The sequence below is a fragment of the Phodopus roborovskii genome, unplaced genomic scaffold (genome assembly GCF_943737965.1).
Source record: "Phodopus roborovskii unplaced genomic scaffold, PHOROB, whole genome shotgun sequence".
In the NCBI taxonomy this organism is placed as follows: Eukaryota; Metazoa; Chordata; class Mammalia; order Rodentia; family Cricetidae; genus Phodopus; species Phodopus roborovskii.
Genome location: NW_026125994.1, coordinates 106,539 through 122,944, shown reverse-complemented (window position 1 = coordinate 122,944; position 16,406 = coordinate 106,539). Strand labels below are relative to the sequence as shown.

At 36.9% G+C, this 16,406-nt stretch overlaps 1 protein-coding gene across 1 annotated transcript in view; it reads right to left on the bottom strand.

Moving 5' to 3' along the window:
* The window catches only part of Pdk3 (pyruvate dehydrogenase kinase 3), a 63,149-nt gene that overhangs the window by 7,885 nt on the left and 38,858 nt on the right, over positions 1–16,406 (bottom strand). Inside the window, exons 6-10 of the mRNA XM_051179267.1 lie at positions 11,296–11,373; positions 5,813–5,889; positions 4,139–4,240; positions 3,479–3,589; positions 56–169 (exon numbers count right to left, since the gene is read on the bottom strand). Coding sequence (XP_051035224.1) covers positions 56–169; positions 3,479–3,589; positions 4,139–4,240; positions 5,813–5,889; positions 11,296–11,373 — 482 coding nt within the window. The remainder of the gene's footprint in view (positions 1–55; positions 170–3,478; positions 3,590–4,138; positions 4,241–5,812; positions 5,890–11,295; positions 11,374–16,406) is intronic.

Here is a 16,406-nt window from a genome sequence, read left to right as displayed (position 1 = left end):
TTCCAGCTTTAAAAAGTCAAGAGGCCTTTACACTAACAGAAACAAAACATAATACCTTCAGATAAATGACGGCATCGGTACCAACTCCTTCCATGGAATACAGTTTTAGATCTCCCTGAAAATATCTGGCATACAGTCGAGAAATTGGCAAGCCATAACCAAATCCAGCCTATTAAGAAAAGAAAATTAATAGAATGAGAGTGGCACAAATGCTGCATAATGGACCACTTATAATAGAAGATTAAAACAAATCCCTGATTTTAAATCAAATGATTTGTAACTCAGGCTTTATAATGTGTGTCTATAATCTATGACCAAAACTCCTCATTTCTATTAAAAAGAAAAACATTCTCAAGTTTGGGTAACGAAATAATTCCTTTTTTAAAAAGCATTTAAAGTAGAATTTTACCTACATCTATCTATCTAGCCCTGGCTGTCCTAGAACTTGCTCTGTAGACCAGGCTGGTCTCAGACTCAGAGATCCTCCTGCCCCTGCTACCTAGAGTGCTGGCATTAAAGGCACATACCACCAATGCCTGGCAAAAATTGAAATTTAGCAATAACAAGACCAGAACACTGAGAAAATTCTCTTGAAGTTCCTTCCTATAGGTCTGGAAAAGCTACAGTATATTGATACAGTGAATGGGGATTTTTAAAAATAAAATTAGTACCTTCCTATATTTCAATGTCATCAAACTGGCAGCCAATACTTCTTTTAAACTAAAGGTCACAGATCTTGGCAAGAATAAGAACAATGATACTAAAGACAGTGACTTTGTGGTTGGCCACAGGTGGGTATGGGGAGATGCTATCTGGTAAGATTTAGCAGTTTGGATTAAATCTGGATCGGGAATAGGGCCTTAAGGAAAGAGGGCTATGATCACACATGCTTCTGACTCTGATAGATCTAAGTTGAAATCTCCATTTATGTGTGACTGAGCAGTTCCTTCAACTTTAAGACTTCTCTCACCATGAAATGAAGTGCTTATCTCCAAGCTGATAAGGGTTCCACGTTATAACAAAGCTGCCTCTGTGCAGTATCTATCACACAGTAAAACTCAGTAAGAGACAAATGTGAGGACCTGAGTTCAATACTGGGTCCACATGGAGAAAAAAGCAGTGAATTGACTCTAGAGATTTGACTTCTGACCTCCCAAAATATCAAAGAATTAACAGTCATAATAGATACTCTCAAAACAGAAATTTTGAACATGTGGGGAGATCAGGCTGTACCATGCTCTAAGTTGTTTCATACGATGCAAAAGAGTAGCTTTAAGGCTGTGCCTTGTCATGGACAAATCTGCTTTAGAAAGTATCATTTGGCTCCATTGCATAAATGCAAAGGCAGGATTGGTCCCACACCTCATAGTACACACAGACACCATTAGCACCATCCACCATCAGTGTACATCAAGCACCATATGTATGACACAGACTAGCAACATTTCTAGTGTAAAAAGGTACCATCTACAAATTTATCTAAGTAACCAGGGGACATATGGATACATTGGATGTATTAAAATCATTTCAGGTGCTGGGGCTGTAGCTCAGTGGGTAGAGTGCCACCCTATCACACCAAAAGCCCTGGATTCAGTTCCCCAGCACCATCAAAACTGAGGTGGCATACAGGTCTGTCCTCCAAGCAGGAATATCAAGAGCTCAGGGTCATCCTAGCTGCAGCCAGCTCTCAGGCCACCTAGATGACATCAGTCTCTCCCTCAAAACCACTATCACTTGTGCTGGTGAGACAGCTCAGTGAGTTAAAGCACTTGATGTGTAATCCTGACAACCCGAATTCAATCCCTGGATCTAACAAACAGGTAAAGGGAGAGACTCCAACTCCATGAAATTCTCCTCTGACTTCCACACACTCATATAATAAAAATGTAAAAGTCTATCTTCAGGGCTGCAGCAATGGCTCAGCAGTTATATGCACTTGCTATTCTTGCAGAAGAACCTGGTTTGCTTCCCAGCACACATGTGATTGCTCACAACCATATGTAACTCCAGTTCTAGAGGATCCAATGCTCTCTTCTGATCTTCACTGGAAATAGGCATGCATCTGGCATCTGGTATACACACACACACACACACACACACACACACACACACACACACACACACAGGCAAAACACTTATACACATAAAATTTAAATTTGTTCAATTAAAAAAACAGTGTATATAAGAAAACACAGATATGTAAAACTAAGCCATTTGGAAAGAGAATTCTTTTCTAGTACTAGACAGCCATGCACCCACTTTAAAGTTGAGGAGAGATGTCAATGGAAACATTTCTTCAAGAGCAGACACAGCAGTATACTAGAAGTTCACAGCCAGCCAGCACCAGCTCTACCATTAATTTGCTTTGGCCCTCTTTCCCTCATCTATATAATGGGAAGGTGGATAAATAAGTCTCTTGTAGTCCTGCTTCTCAAACAAACAAACAAGCATGGCATAAAGAGCTATCCTCAGGATGCTATTTTAAGACCTGGAATGATAATCGATATTCTTTTTAAACAACTAGTGAAAATGCAAAACTTGTACCAAACCCTGGTCAAGGTAATACTGTTACAAATTGATTTTTCATGAATTTTCTTGAATCCTGTATAAATGACTTCCTCAGTTTTCTACATGCTGAGTTAACAAACTCTGCCTCAAATAACAATGCAAAATGTTTGATTTTATTCATACAAATAAAATATAATCTTATGTGCTTATCAGTCAGGTAGGACTTTAAAATGAAACTTAATTTATACCCTGAGCCATTTTGCAGACTGATAGATACATTGCTGTGTTTAATGACAAAGGGTTCAATTGTTGTTTGTCAATTAGAAACACTCAGCAGGGGAAGAAAGTGGGGCCCTACCAGGAATAAATGCTACCATGGTAACCAGAGGCTTTTCTCACTGACTGAATGAGGCTGAAGGTTATTTCTAGAGTGCTACAGAGAGACCTCTGAAAATACATATATCGCCTATGTGTTTTGTGCTTAGATTATGAAAATTTCAATGTTTTCATAATTCCATAAAATAAACATTTTAATTACATAGGTCATCCAAAGGCTTTGGGTGACTTAGGCCTATAAGGTATGCAGCACTAAAGTTTCTTCTACTAAGCTGTAGCCAAACACTCTATTCAGTCCCTTTGCTCACCCATGGATAATGTCCACCTCTCTGAGGGTGGTGCATGACAGTAAGCGACCCTCCAGGAGCAGTCTTGTCACAGAGAAAAGCTTGTTCACAGTACATTTGAGAGTGAAGCATTCAACTTGGAGTGTTTTGTAGACAAATTAGAAAAGCACTCTCAGTCCAAAAGAACTCCAAAGACCAAATAGCTAAGACAAAAAAGGTGCCTCTGATTTCACCCATACCAGACACATCCTCATTCAGGTAAGGCTAGCACAACCACCTGAGGAGACGGGCAACTCTCTATCCCTATGTTAAAGACCTTTCCTTCGGCGGCAGTTTGCCATGCTTACCAAGGGAGCAGCTCTTGTAGGCTCCAGGCTGGGTCGAGGAGCAGTGGAATACATGTAGTTAAAAAGACGGTCTATTTTTCGAAGTGGGACTCCACCACCTAGGTCACTTATCTGTAATGCACAAAATGTTAAAAATAAAAGGGGAGTGAACCTGTGCTTGGGGGGGTGGCGATAAGAATTCCTTGAATGAAGCACATGCTAGAAGGCTCTAAAATGAGTAAGGACTTTGAGCTGCCATTGAAAAGTGGTTCCTTTGGGGACAGTGTAAACAAAGGAGACAAAGTAGTGCAACACAATCAGACAGGTTTAGGATTGAGGTCCTGCTCATAAACATTCAATGAGGTAACTTAATCCAAGAATCCACTACAATATAGTCATGGTTCCATAAATGACAGAGACACAATAAGAAATGTGCCATTAGTCAATGTCATCAGGAAAGTATCTTATACAGAATTACTATACTATCACTAGACAATCACATCTTATGGGATTACTACTATATATGTGTACAGTTCATTGCTGAGAAAGCACTGACACATGACTTTACTTACAAATAACACACTCAAGAAATGCCAATTTTCTTTCCTTCCCTCTCATACTATTAAATACACACTACTAAATCAACTGATAATTGAAGTAAAAATGTAAATAAAAGGTTACCTTAATGGACAAGTCTTCTTTACCTAGAGTAACGAGAGTTTTAACAGCTGGGTAGCCCTCTTTTCTATTTTCATGTAGTTCAACTGTTGCTCTCATCGAGTTCTAAAACAATAAACTCTTTTTGAAAACCATGCTTCTTACTCACAAAGTACAATTCAATTCAATTAAATGTATTAATTAATTTTGGTGCTGAGTAGAACTCAAAGCCATGTACAAGCTACACATATACTCTACCACTGAGCTAGGCCCAGTCATGAAAAAAAAACCCCACAATTTCAAAAAAGAAATAAGCACAAGGTTATTTACATGTGATAATTATTTTGTGGAGCTATTATTAATAAGATGTATGTGGACTGTTTTCTTCTACTGAACTTAGCTATCCATGGATTTCTATCAAAGAAATCCTGATAGTCTATTTTGCACTTAATTGTTAAGCCTTCTTTCTTTCTTCTTTTTTTGGTTTTGGGGATTTTTGAGGGAAGGGAGTGGTTACGACATGGTCTCACTATGAACACTAGGCTGGCCTTGAAATCATAAACAGACCTGTCTTTACCTGTCCAGTGATGGGATTAAAGGCACAATGTCACCATGCCTGGTGACTTTAGGGTTTTAAAATTATTCAGCTCAACCGAAAAGAAAGCTTGAATCACATGAAATGGGGCTGTTTCTGCACTTTAAATCCTATTTATCAGCTGCTTTTATAAAGTACCTTTCCTTCAATGAAGGTAGAAAATCTGAAGGGATTCATACTTTCCACAAAAATTAATCACTGGATTGAAAAAAATAGGATAAAATATCCATCAAAAAGACACCCTGAGTACATGTGAGGGGGCAGAGAGGGTAAATGGGAGGGAGGGAGGGAGGATGGGAGGGAGAAAGAACTGGGATCGACATGTAAAATAATATATTAAATTTAAAAAAAAGACACCCTGAAAGGTCACAGATAACAAGAAAGCTCTCAACTAAATGTCTACCTCAGTATCACACCATTAGCACTCTTGCTCTTGGGGACAAAACAGTATATCTGATTCTTTAGGTGTTCAATTTAGTGTTTTATACATTAAAAGTGATGAATTGTTAGCTCTAATACCCTGTATGCATAACACTGGATACTTGGTAACAAAAGCACAGCTTAGGCCATAGTCTAAAAAAAGGTTTTGTTTTCTTTCCTTTTTAGCCCAAGCTCCACATCTTCCCCTCCTGCCTCTATCAGGTCTTCTGAACTTATGCAAATTATAAAATGGTTACAGGATCTCTCAGGACTGGAATGACTATGCATTAACACAGTTAATGCTCCAGAATCATAGATACACAGTAATGTGTTTTTATTTGGCTATGGTAATCACCAATAAAACCTTTGTCAGGTTTGAAAACCTAAAAAGCATCTCTAATCTCCTAAATGAAAGAAAAATAGTATGGATTTGTTGTGAAGTTACAAAAGTACAATTAAGTTTCAAAATCAATATGTACTAATATTCACAAAACTATACTGTACACAGCAATTTTTCATCTCATAGTTTACAGATTATAAAGCCCACTGGATATCAGAAATAGACTTTTAAAATGGTTATGCAAAATCTTTTTCTTATGCTAATCTAATGAATCCATTATGCCCAGAATGCACAAAACTATTTAAAATGAAGACTTCTTCCCATGCTTTAAAATTCCACTTACCTTGAACAGTTCAAATAGCATGTGAAACAGATGTGACGGCACATAAACTACCTGAATAGGTTTGTTTGGTGCTTTGGCTGAAAACAGAAACAAAACCATCAATGAATATGGACCCAAAATAGGAGAATATAGAAAAAAATGATGCTTGTATTATATTTTCTAAGTACAGAAAACAAACCTCCATAAAAGACTAATAATAGAAATTCCCATATTTAATGACATAACTGAGCAAAAATACATGCTTCAGAATCAAGCAAATACTCAGTGAACTACATGTCATTCACTGTAGCTTCATGACCTTGAGAAATCAGTCAAATTCTCTCAAACTTTATTAAGCAAAACTGGAATAGTAGCAATTGTGACATGGTATTCTGAGAGTCACACAAGAACACACAATTATCACTTGGAATTTTTCAAATCAGAAGGACAGATCTGCCATCAGTCCCAGGAGTCATTTGTGAGAATATGAGCCAACTGAGAAGGGGTGGTAAACTGGACTTAACAGCACTGCCATGGTTTGACTCTCAACTGCTCACTGAAAGGCTTAAGGCTTGATTAGCTGCCAGATGATAGGCTTTAGGGAAATTACTAAATGTATCAAGAGGGATCTGAGCCCATGAATACTTAATCCATCTATAGATTCATAATTTAATGACAGTATTGGGAGATGGCAGAAATAGGAGGTGGACCTGGTTGGAAGTAGGTTCCTGGGGCATGTTCTTGAAGAGGGTATCTTGTCACTGGCCCCTTGTTTGCTCTTTCTTGGCTGCTGTGAGGCAGCAGCCTCATCTTCCACTTTCTCCTGCTGTCATGACAGTTTGCCTTGCTTCAGGCCCAAAGCAATGGGACCAAGAGACATGGATTGAAACCTTTCAAATTTGTGAGCCTAAACTAACTTTTTTGATTTGTTTATCCACTGTTACAAAGAAAATAAAACCAAAACACTAACACTTGTCAGGCATGCTGGCGGATGCCTTTAATCTCAGCACTCAGGAGGCAGAGGTAGGTGGATGTTTGTGAGTTTGAAGCCAGCCTGATCTACAGTGCAAGCTCAAAGATAGCCAGGACAATCAGAAACCCTGTCTGGAAAAACAAAACAAACAAAACCAATAAAAATAGTTATATGATGATAAACAGGACATAGTGTAGACTAGACTATGAGGTTCACATAACTTTCTACTACAATAAAATCCTTGAATATCCACACTATTATCCTTGAACCAGAATCTCTGGAGGAAAATCAAAGAACCTGAACCTCATGCAAAGCACTAAGAACAGTATGTTAAAGACAGATGCTCAACATGAAGTCCTTCTTCCTCCTCATGACCTGCAATCAGGTGAGACAATGAAACATGGACTTTCTCAAACAGAACAGATTTAGCTCATAACTTAAACCTGTTTCCTCTAAAAAGTAATGGACAATAATATAAGTTAGAGGTAATTATTTGGTCTTGGTACTTTATTATGAGATTTTCTATTCACCATGAAGTTATGACAACACATAGTGGTCATAAAATAGTTGGTATCAGTTATAGATGAGCAAACAGGCTTTGGAAAAGCTAATAAGTGCTGCTGAAATTGGACACATGGTGCTGCTGGTTTGTATCTCATGTATCACCCAAAGGCTCTACATTAAAGACATGGTTTGCCACTCTGCGGTGAAGCCAATGTGAAGACAGGACATTGAAGGCATGCCTCCAAAATCAATTTTGGTTGGATTCTAGCCTTTTCCTCCTTCTCTTTTCTTCCTGGCTTCTATAAAGTAAGCAACTTTAGCTCATCACATGTTCCCTTCCATAATTCTGGGTCCAGCCATGTGCCCTACAGGCATGTCCAACACTTTGACACTGCATCACCTACAAAGTTGACACCAGAGAGCCATACAATTGAGTTGTTCAAATACACACACACACACACACACACACACACACACACACACACTCTCTCTCTCTCTCTCTCTCTCTCTCCAAATGTTTTAAGTAGTTTATGATTTTGTATTGAGTCATAACCATAGCTATTCTGGATTACTGATTGGACACATGCATCTGTAACAATGAAGCCAATCTATCATGGACAGCAACCTCTAAAACCACTGTTTAAAATAAATCTTTCCTCTTTTAGAATCTTATCTCAGATATTTTGTCATGATCAATACAAATGGCCTAAGAGCATTTTTGGCAGGGAGTAGGAATCAAATCTAGGGCCTCATGTTCTTAGATAATAACTGCTATACTACAGAGCTCTGCTTCCAGCTCCCAAGCCCTTTGTTATAATTTACTTAAAATATTATTTAGTAATACATTTAAATGTCTGAAAAACCTAAAAACAGAAAGCCAAAGTCCCTTTACCATCCGGCCCTCTGTACTTCTGTTGTGGTATTTTGAAGGATGCTTATATTCTGTTCTGTAATCCTCATTAACTATTCTATCTGTTCTCTATAGGCTGTTAAGAAAGCTAAAAACCAGTAATGTTGGCAATACTTTATGTAAGTACCAATTACTCTGGGACAGCTACAAAAGCACTATTTCCTTCCCTGTGGATCCAATGACATAACTCATATGTTACTTGGAGGAAATACTTTCAGTCTTAGAGTGGAATGGATTCTGTCTATACACTTCCAATTTATCATCATATCACCCTTTTTAGAATGTACCACATTTAGTCAGTGGTGGTTTGAATGAGAAATGTCCCCCAAAAGCTCATGCTTTGCGATACTTTATCCCTCAGTGGTGATACTATTTGGGGAGGTTATGGATCCCTAAGAGGTAAAACTTTGCTAGAGGAAGTGAAGTATTTTATTTCCTGCTTGTGTTTATCCTTTTCACTACCTCGCCATCCTTCCTATGTGATAATGAAAATGTGATTACCTAGCTTTCTACTCTTGCTGCCATGACAAGCCTTCCCCACCATGAAGGACACTATCCTTTAAAAAAAAAAAGTAGTAGCCCAAACGAAGTCTTTCTTTCTTCCTTAAGTTGGTTTTGGTTGGTATTTGATCACAACAAAAAAAAAAAAAAAAGGGAAAAAAATAGCTGGGCGGTGGTGGCATGTGCCTTTAATTCCAGCACTTGGGAAGCAGAGACAAGTGGATCTCTGTGAGTTCGAGGCCAACCTGGTCTACAGAGCTAGTCTCAGGACAAGCTCCAAAGCAATACAGAGAAACCCTGTCTCAGAAAACAAATGAGCAAACAATGTAAAAACAAAAACAAAAAAGTAACAGTACACAGTGCATTTTTCCTATTCACGCTTGCGTTTTGTCACTGTGTCACCAAGATCTTCCAGCTTCTTCATTTGCATGCTGTCCATGCTATTCTTTAGGAATTTTCAAATCAGATCCAGCTGCTTTTTAAACATGCTACATGGCCATCTCTGGGGCTCCAGAATGTCTCATCTTTCTTTTCATCTATATTATACAGCCCACTGACCAAGTTACATAACTACCTTACTAAAGTGTGCATGGGAGACACATCTCCAAATCCTAATAACCCTGTCTCAGTTGAGGGCTTAGCTACATATAGAACTTGGGGTTTAAAAGCATTCTCAGAATTTGGTAAAGAGGGGCACATTCTGGCAGCAAGTACAGCAGAGAAATTCAACGCCAGTTAGGTGTTGTTCATAGTACTGGCTTTTGGCAAGGTCAGACATACCATGGTTGTGATTTTGTTTAGGAATTAAGTTTATAACTGAATTCATCACTTGAGTTACCTAGTGTCCCTTTCCCTTTGGAGATTGCCCATAGTGAGAAGGCTGACTTGGGAGTTTTTAAAGCCTCACCAAGATTCCACTGACTTTAGAATATGCCCTTATTAAGGTAAACTATGACCAGAGAGGCCTTCAAATGCTAAAATGAAGAAGGCTTTACTTTGGAGCAATATTATTCACATAACCTGCCCAGTAAGTTGTTGTTCAACAGCATTCACTCACTGTACTGTTGGTAGCAGAGCCTAGACTGAGTAAAGCTAGTCAGTCCCTGCCATCTCCTTTAGCTTCCTTTCTGTTGTAGTTGTTTGCACCACTCACCACTGCCCCCAGAGTCCCTCTCCAGGCTAACTGAAAAAATGGCTGCCATCTCTGCAGCAGCCTTCTCCTTTTTGGTTGGTCTTGCCCTATCCTATCAGTCAGCATACTTCTATCTGTCTGTATTCTTCCAGGAGTTGGCACCAGTGTGTTTCCAGGACTCAGTGCCTGTGTCTCTCTCAATTCACACCTCAAAACTGAAACCTTAAAGTGATGGTACTTAGAGGTGGGCCCTGTGGGAGTTGATAATTCATGAGAGTAGAGCCTGGTGAATGGGAATAGTGTTCTTCTCAAAAAGACCCCAGAGATCTTTGGCCCCTTCCTACATGTAAAGGCATAGCAAGAAGTCATCTATAAGTCAGAAAATAGTACCAATCTTGTACTTCCCAGGTTCTAGACCCATGAGAAACAAATGTCTGTTATTTAATCCACCCAGTCTCTGATGGTTTTGTTTAGCAGCCTGAAGGGACTAATACAGTGGTCCACTTATAACCTCCTTGGCTTCTTTTGCTGCTTTTATGGGATTCTTTTATTGTGGTTGTAATGGGGCCTGAGAAACAAGCTGAGTGCTTAGTCTATCTTGTGGCAAACTGCATCATTAGTTATATAAACAGCCTAAGAATTCAATTCAACCTTTTCAATCCAAATCTCAAGGAAATGAAAAACATTTTACAGTTTGTTTTCTTCTTTTAAGTTTAAACAATATTCTCTAGGAGTCATCTAAAGGCTTGGTCAATTATGTGTACTTTTCTTTGGGAATATTACAGTTGACATTTCTTTTCTTCCTTTTAAAACCATGTAAAATGTTTTTGGCTATGATTCTTCCCTTATCCTGGGCCTAGTGGCTATAGTGGATGATTAGTAGAGGTTTGTTGACTTTATAAAATAAGATGAATGGAATATGAATATTCCCTCTAATAGTACAGTTTTAAAAGTCAGTGAAAAAAATGGGCTGAGCTTTTTTTATGCTTCAGACTCAAGAAATAATAAAGTCTGTTTTGCACAGTCATTGCTCGAAACACCATTAGTTGAAGCAGCACTTAATAAATGTCAACAGAACTCTATATAGACATAAGGAACTTTACTTTCAGATAGCTTTCCTGTAAGAATGAAAAGTTGGAACTGGAGTCTAGACAGAAAGAAACAAATACAAAAGAAGAGGGAGCAGTACAAGATTAAAGCCTGAAGTAAATGGAAAAGGCTACTGACCACAGGATACACTGCACATTCCTATCTAAAGATGACTTACAATATTATTCCCAGTTGACTAAATGTATAGGAACCATTTTGAAAGAACATAAAGATGGAAATGCAGCACTATGTTAGGAAGTCTTGGTAAGACAGCTCGGACATAATTAGCATTTAGGTCACCTTCTTCGCAGTTAACATTAAAAATACTTTTTCTTGTCTATGGCCATCCTGTCCTGACCCTGTATGATCTCATCTAAAATGCTTTTGTCTTTTACCATTGAATTCTTCCACTTCCAGCTCTGGCGCTACCAGGTAATACTGTTCACAGAGCAGCTTAGCTGTTTCATATGCATCTGTAAGAAAGAAAAATTGAACCGTTGCATTAATTACATAGAAATACGCATGTGGGTGTATATACAGAAATAAAGTCAATCTGTCTAAACTGGCTTTAAATGAATCAAATACCATCTTTTAAAGCAGTCTTTTGGCTTCAACACATTTCTATGAGTAAAATACTTCTCTTTCCTAAGTTTTAACACCATGGCCATATCAAAATCATAGACTAGTAAGAAGAAAGCTAGGTTTATGCAAAGCACACAACTGTTTAAATTTAAACAATGCTAAAAGATATTTTTCATGACAATTTACATAAACTCAGAACTATATATCTGAACATCACAAATTCTGATTAAATTTTAGCAAAACAATACTTTCTGTAATTTAAAAAACTGACAACAGTCAGTCCCAGAGAGATCCGTGACCTGCTGCTGACCCAGCTCAGCAGTTTAGAGCACTTTCTGCTCTTTCAGAGGACCCCGGTTCAATTCCAGCACCTACATGCTGGCTCATATCCATCCATATTGCAAGTTCCATGGGGATTTGATTCTCTCTATCGTCTCTGTAGGTACCAGGCATGTATATCATACACATACATACATACATACATACACATACATACATACATATATACATGGAGGAAAAACACTCATACACATAAAATAAATCTTTAAAAGATTGCCAACAGTCATGATTTTCCAGGTATTGGCAAATGAAACAATAAGAATTTACTGAGTAAATAGGTTTTCATGAAATACAGAACCACCTGCTGTCTTAAGTCAGTTAAAGGTCTAAGGTGCAAGTTTGTTTTTCAACAGGAAAAAATAGACATAAGATAAGAAAATCAAGTTCATTACAAAAATAGCTAGAAGACAGATTGTAGAAAAGTTAAAAAGGTAGGAATAAATTAAGAAAGGAAAAGTGCCTTACAAAATAATTATCTATAACTTTTCTTGAACTGTAAACCATTTTTAAAAAGGAAAAATAAAAGACAATCTGAGGAAAAGATTTGGGTCTTCATTTGCTTTGTAATGTTACATAGAACTTAGTCTAGTAACTATTTAGATGGCTATTTCTTAGTTCAGTATCAAAACCATTTATGTACCTCACTTTAAAACTTTACTGACACAAAATTCTCATAAAATTCACCCATTTACAATCCAGTGGTATTTAGTATTATCTGCCAAGTTGTGCACCCCTTATCATAACTAACGTTTTTACCACTGCAAAAGAAGTTCCATGCTATTAGTGATCATTTTTCTCTATCCAGCCCTTGACAACCACTTTTTTACTTCTGGACATATCAAATAAACTGAATACTGTAACATGTGGTCTTTTTGTGGCTGGTTTCTTTCCTACAGCATAGTGTTTATGATGGTTAGCTCTGTCAACTTAACATAATCTAGGATTACCTGGAAAAGGAGTCTCAATTGGGGCTCTGGTCTATAGGCATGTCTTGATTATATTAACTGAGGTGGGAAGACCTGCTCAACATGAGTAGTACCATTCCTTAGGAAGGGAATTCAAAATTAAGAGTAGAGAAAGCAAGCTAAACATTAGCATGCAAGCATGCATTCTTTGTTCATTGGTGCTGATTGTGGATGTAATATAAATAATTCTATCAAGTTCCTTCTACTATGAATTCCCTGCCATGATGGAATGTAACCTGAAATTTAGAGCCAAATACATCCTTTCTCCCTTAAGTTGCTCTCATCAAGGCATTTTATTGTAGCAGAAAGAAAGGTTATCTATGTTGTAATATGAACCAGTAGTTCATTCCATATATTTAAACTTCATAGTATAAAAATAATTTAACTAATAGCCATATATGCCACATTTTCTTCATCTGCTTATTAGCTGATAGACATTAGTTTACAATGTTTTGTTATTATGAATAATACTGCTATGAACATTTATGTCTACACTTTTGTGAAACATGCTTTTGTTTCTCATGTACCTAAGAATAGGAAAGTGATGAACTATATAGTAACTGCAAATAAACACTGGAGAATTACCAGACTGTCAGAACAAGACCTTTTAGTTTTCCTTACAATTTCCAAAAATCAGATGGGTACATTTACAATATTCTCAGCTACATACGAACTTCCTAAGATGAACAAACACTGTGCATAAAAATATACTTGCTTAGGTTCAAGAGGTCAGAGAAGGGAGGAAGAAAGGGAAATCAGCTCTAGGGAATTTAAATGTTAATATTTGACATTACAATATTAAAATAATACAAAGGAAGAACAGGATATATTCAGACTATAAGTTCATTTGCCTTGCATTGCTACCAAATTAGAATTTCATATTCTAATTATCTAATATTATTTGTCCCCACACTAAATATTCTCACCTCATTAAACTTTTAGAATTAAGCACCACAAGACAGGCATCAAACTAATTGTGACAAGATACAATAAAATGAAAATAAAAAGGAAATAGTAGTAAGACCAGAAAGTAATTTTAAAAGAATTAGAAGTGTGAAAATAGACATTAAACTAGGTTTGAATTTTAACCGCCACCAAAAGGTAGAATTTAAACTATACTATACTGAATTTGCACATTTTTCCTAGGACATAACAAGCCTTGTCAATTATATGTAAAATATTATTTTGAGAGAAAGAGGGGGGGGAGGAAGAGAGGGGGAAGAGAGGGAAATCAAGGAGCAGTTCTTTTGCTTTGGCTGGTCTACTAAACAATACTACATCTCCACCTAGTGACGCCATAGCACAAAAGCTGACCATGAACTTTTAAGACCCCAAATACTGAAATATACAATGATTCATTATCTACATACAAAGTCAATACACATTAACTCCTCCAGATACATAATAATTTTTAATATTGAACTACCTTTCACTATAAAATAATGACAGAAACCAAACCTACTAAATTATCAATGGCATTAGCTTTGCTATTACTGTGAGTATGATAGTACTGAAAACATGCTAGGCATATACAATGTGTGGAGGATACTGGAGTCCAAATAAAAACAACCAACCCCAAACTTACTATTGTTCCTAAAACCACACGTGAATAAGAATATTTTAGCTTCATTATATACTGTCGTGGAGCAGTGATACAATTAAGAATTACTTTATTATTATTATTGAAAATCTCAAAGCACTGCAATATAGATTTTCATACATTAGCTAGTCAATTTTTATTAATAAAAATAGATATCAATATGCATCAATTATCACATGATACTAAATGCTTTGTATAAAACACATAAATATTAAATATCTGATTAAGGGCTGGGGATGTAGCTCTGCACAGTACTTGCTTACTTTATGAAAGGCCTTGGGTTTAATACAAAACACCGTGAAAGCAAAAACTAAAGCATTTGCTAGAAAACAAACATTTGGCCAATGATAAAGTTTTCACTATTCAGTCAATTACACTAACAAGGTGTTCCTTTTAGTTAGATTTGAGGTTAGAGTCCCAGAGTAGTAACAAAGGAATAGCAAAGATTATTACTAATTAGCCTTTTGGGTAAGGTCTAGTGTAAATAGTTCAGATTATGAAATATATTCCTGGAAATTCTGAGGCAGTATCTGTCTTATGAGGCCTAGGGACAGACATTTTAAAAAATCAGCAAGTAGGCCAGGTGTTGTGGCACAATGCCTTTAATCCCAGCACTCAGGGTTAGAAGGAAGAAGCAGGTGGATCTCTGAGTTTGAGGTCAGACTGGTCTACATAGTTTCAGGATAGCCAAGTAATTCTGGAAAGACTGTAAGTGACCACTTGCTTGAAAAGTCAAGGCTATATACCACATTTCTGCACTGTCTCTCCCAAGACAAATGATCACATCGCTACTGAGTGTTTGGCAGCACTAAAACAGGGCATTCTTTGCTTAAGTAATTTAACATAAAAACCATTTTCAAAATTCCAACAAGCAAAAACTCAGCTACTGGTATGGAACTTTCATTTATACTTAGAGTTTTTGTAAGCTGTAAGCTCTCTTTACAGTTAAGTTCTCTAAATAAAAATTTACTATGTGAAATTAGAAATCAAAGTTTTTGAAAAAATATTGTCAAACTATATTTGCCTGTACTATCTCAGCCAGAATTTACTACTTGTCTTGAAAAGGAAGCATGGGAAATTATTATTATTGCCAGTAAATGTAAATGATAGCCACTGCACTAAGAATGCTTGCAATGGTAATAGAGTATTTCCAGTTGATATATCTTTGGCCATGAATCATTTTTCATAAATATCACATAGAAAATTTTAAAAGGTTATGGAGCTTATTTTGATAATAATTCTGTATTCCAAATCTATCATATAACTCTTCCATCATCTATCAGATTTTACACTTAATCTGTTGGATCACTCATTTGCAACATAAGGAGCTAGAATTTGAGTACTGAAAAATTTTTAAATAAACATGTCATAGAAAATAACTTTAAGTCTAACAGAACAAAGAAAAATCTTATAACTCCAAGATTATGATTCCTGTCAGAACAAAGTACACATAAATAGCCATAGTACACATAAACAGCCATAACTACTGCAAAGTCCACACACCATTTTTATTTATCTTTTATGTGTTTCTCTATGTGTATATGTGCATATTACTGTGGGAGAGTATCTCAAGGTCAGTCCTTGCCTTCTAGCTCCTTTGAGACAGATGCTTTATAAAAGTTTTGGGAACCTGAACTTACGTCTTCATACTTGCATGGAAAGCATTTTTACCCACTGAGTAATCTCAACAGCTTTGATTATTTATTATTTTATTTTATGTGAATGGGTGTTTTGCATGTATACCTTGTGTACTCTGTGTATGCAGTGCCCACAGAGGCCAGAAGAGGGCAACAGATCCCTTGAAACTGGAGCTATAGACAATTGTGAGCTGCCATGAGGGTGCTGGGGATTGAATCCCGGTCTTCTGGAAGAGCAGTTGGTTCTTTAAACTGCTGAGCCATCTCTCCAGCCTCAAGATTATTTTATTATTTTTATTTTTAACAAAACAAAACAAAGAAAAACACCACACCATTATTTTCATGTGGTAATAAGGGTAATCAAAACATAAGCAGGTTTTTTC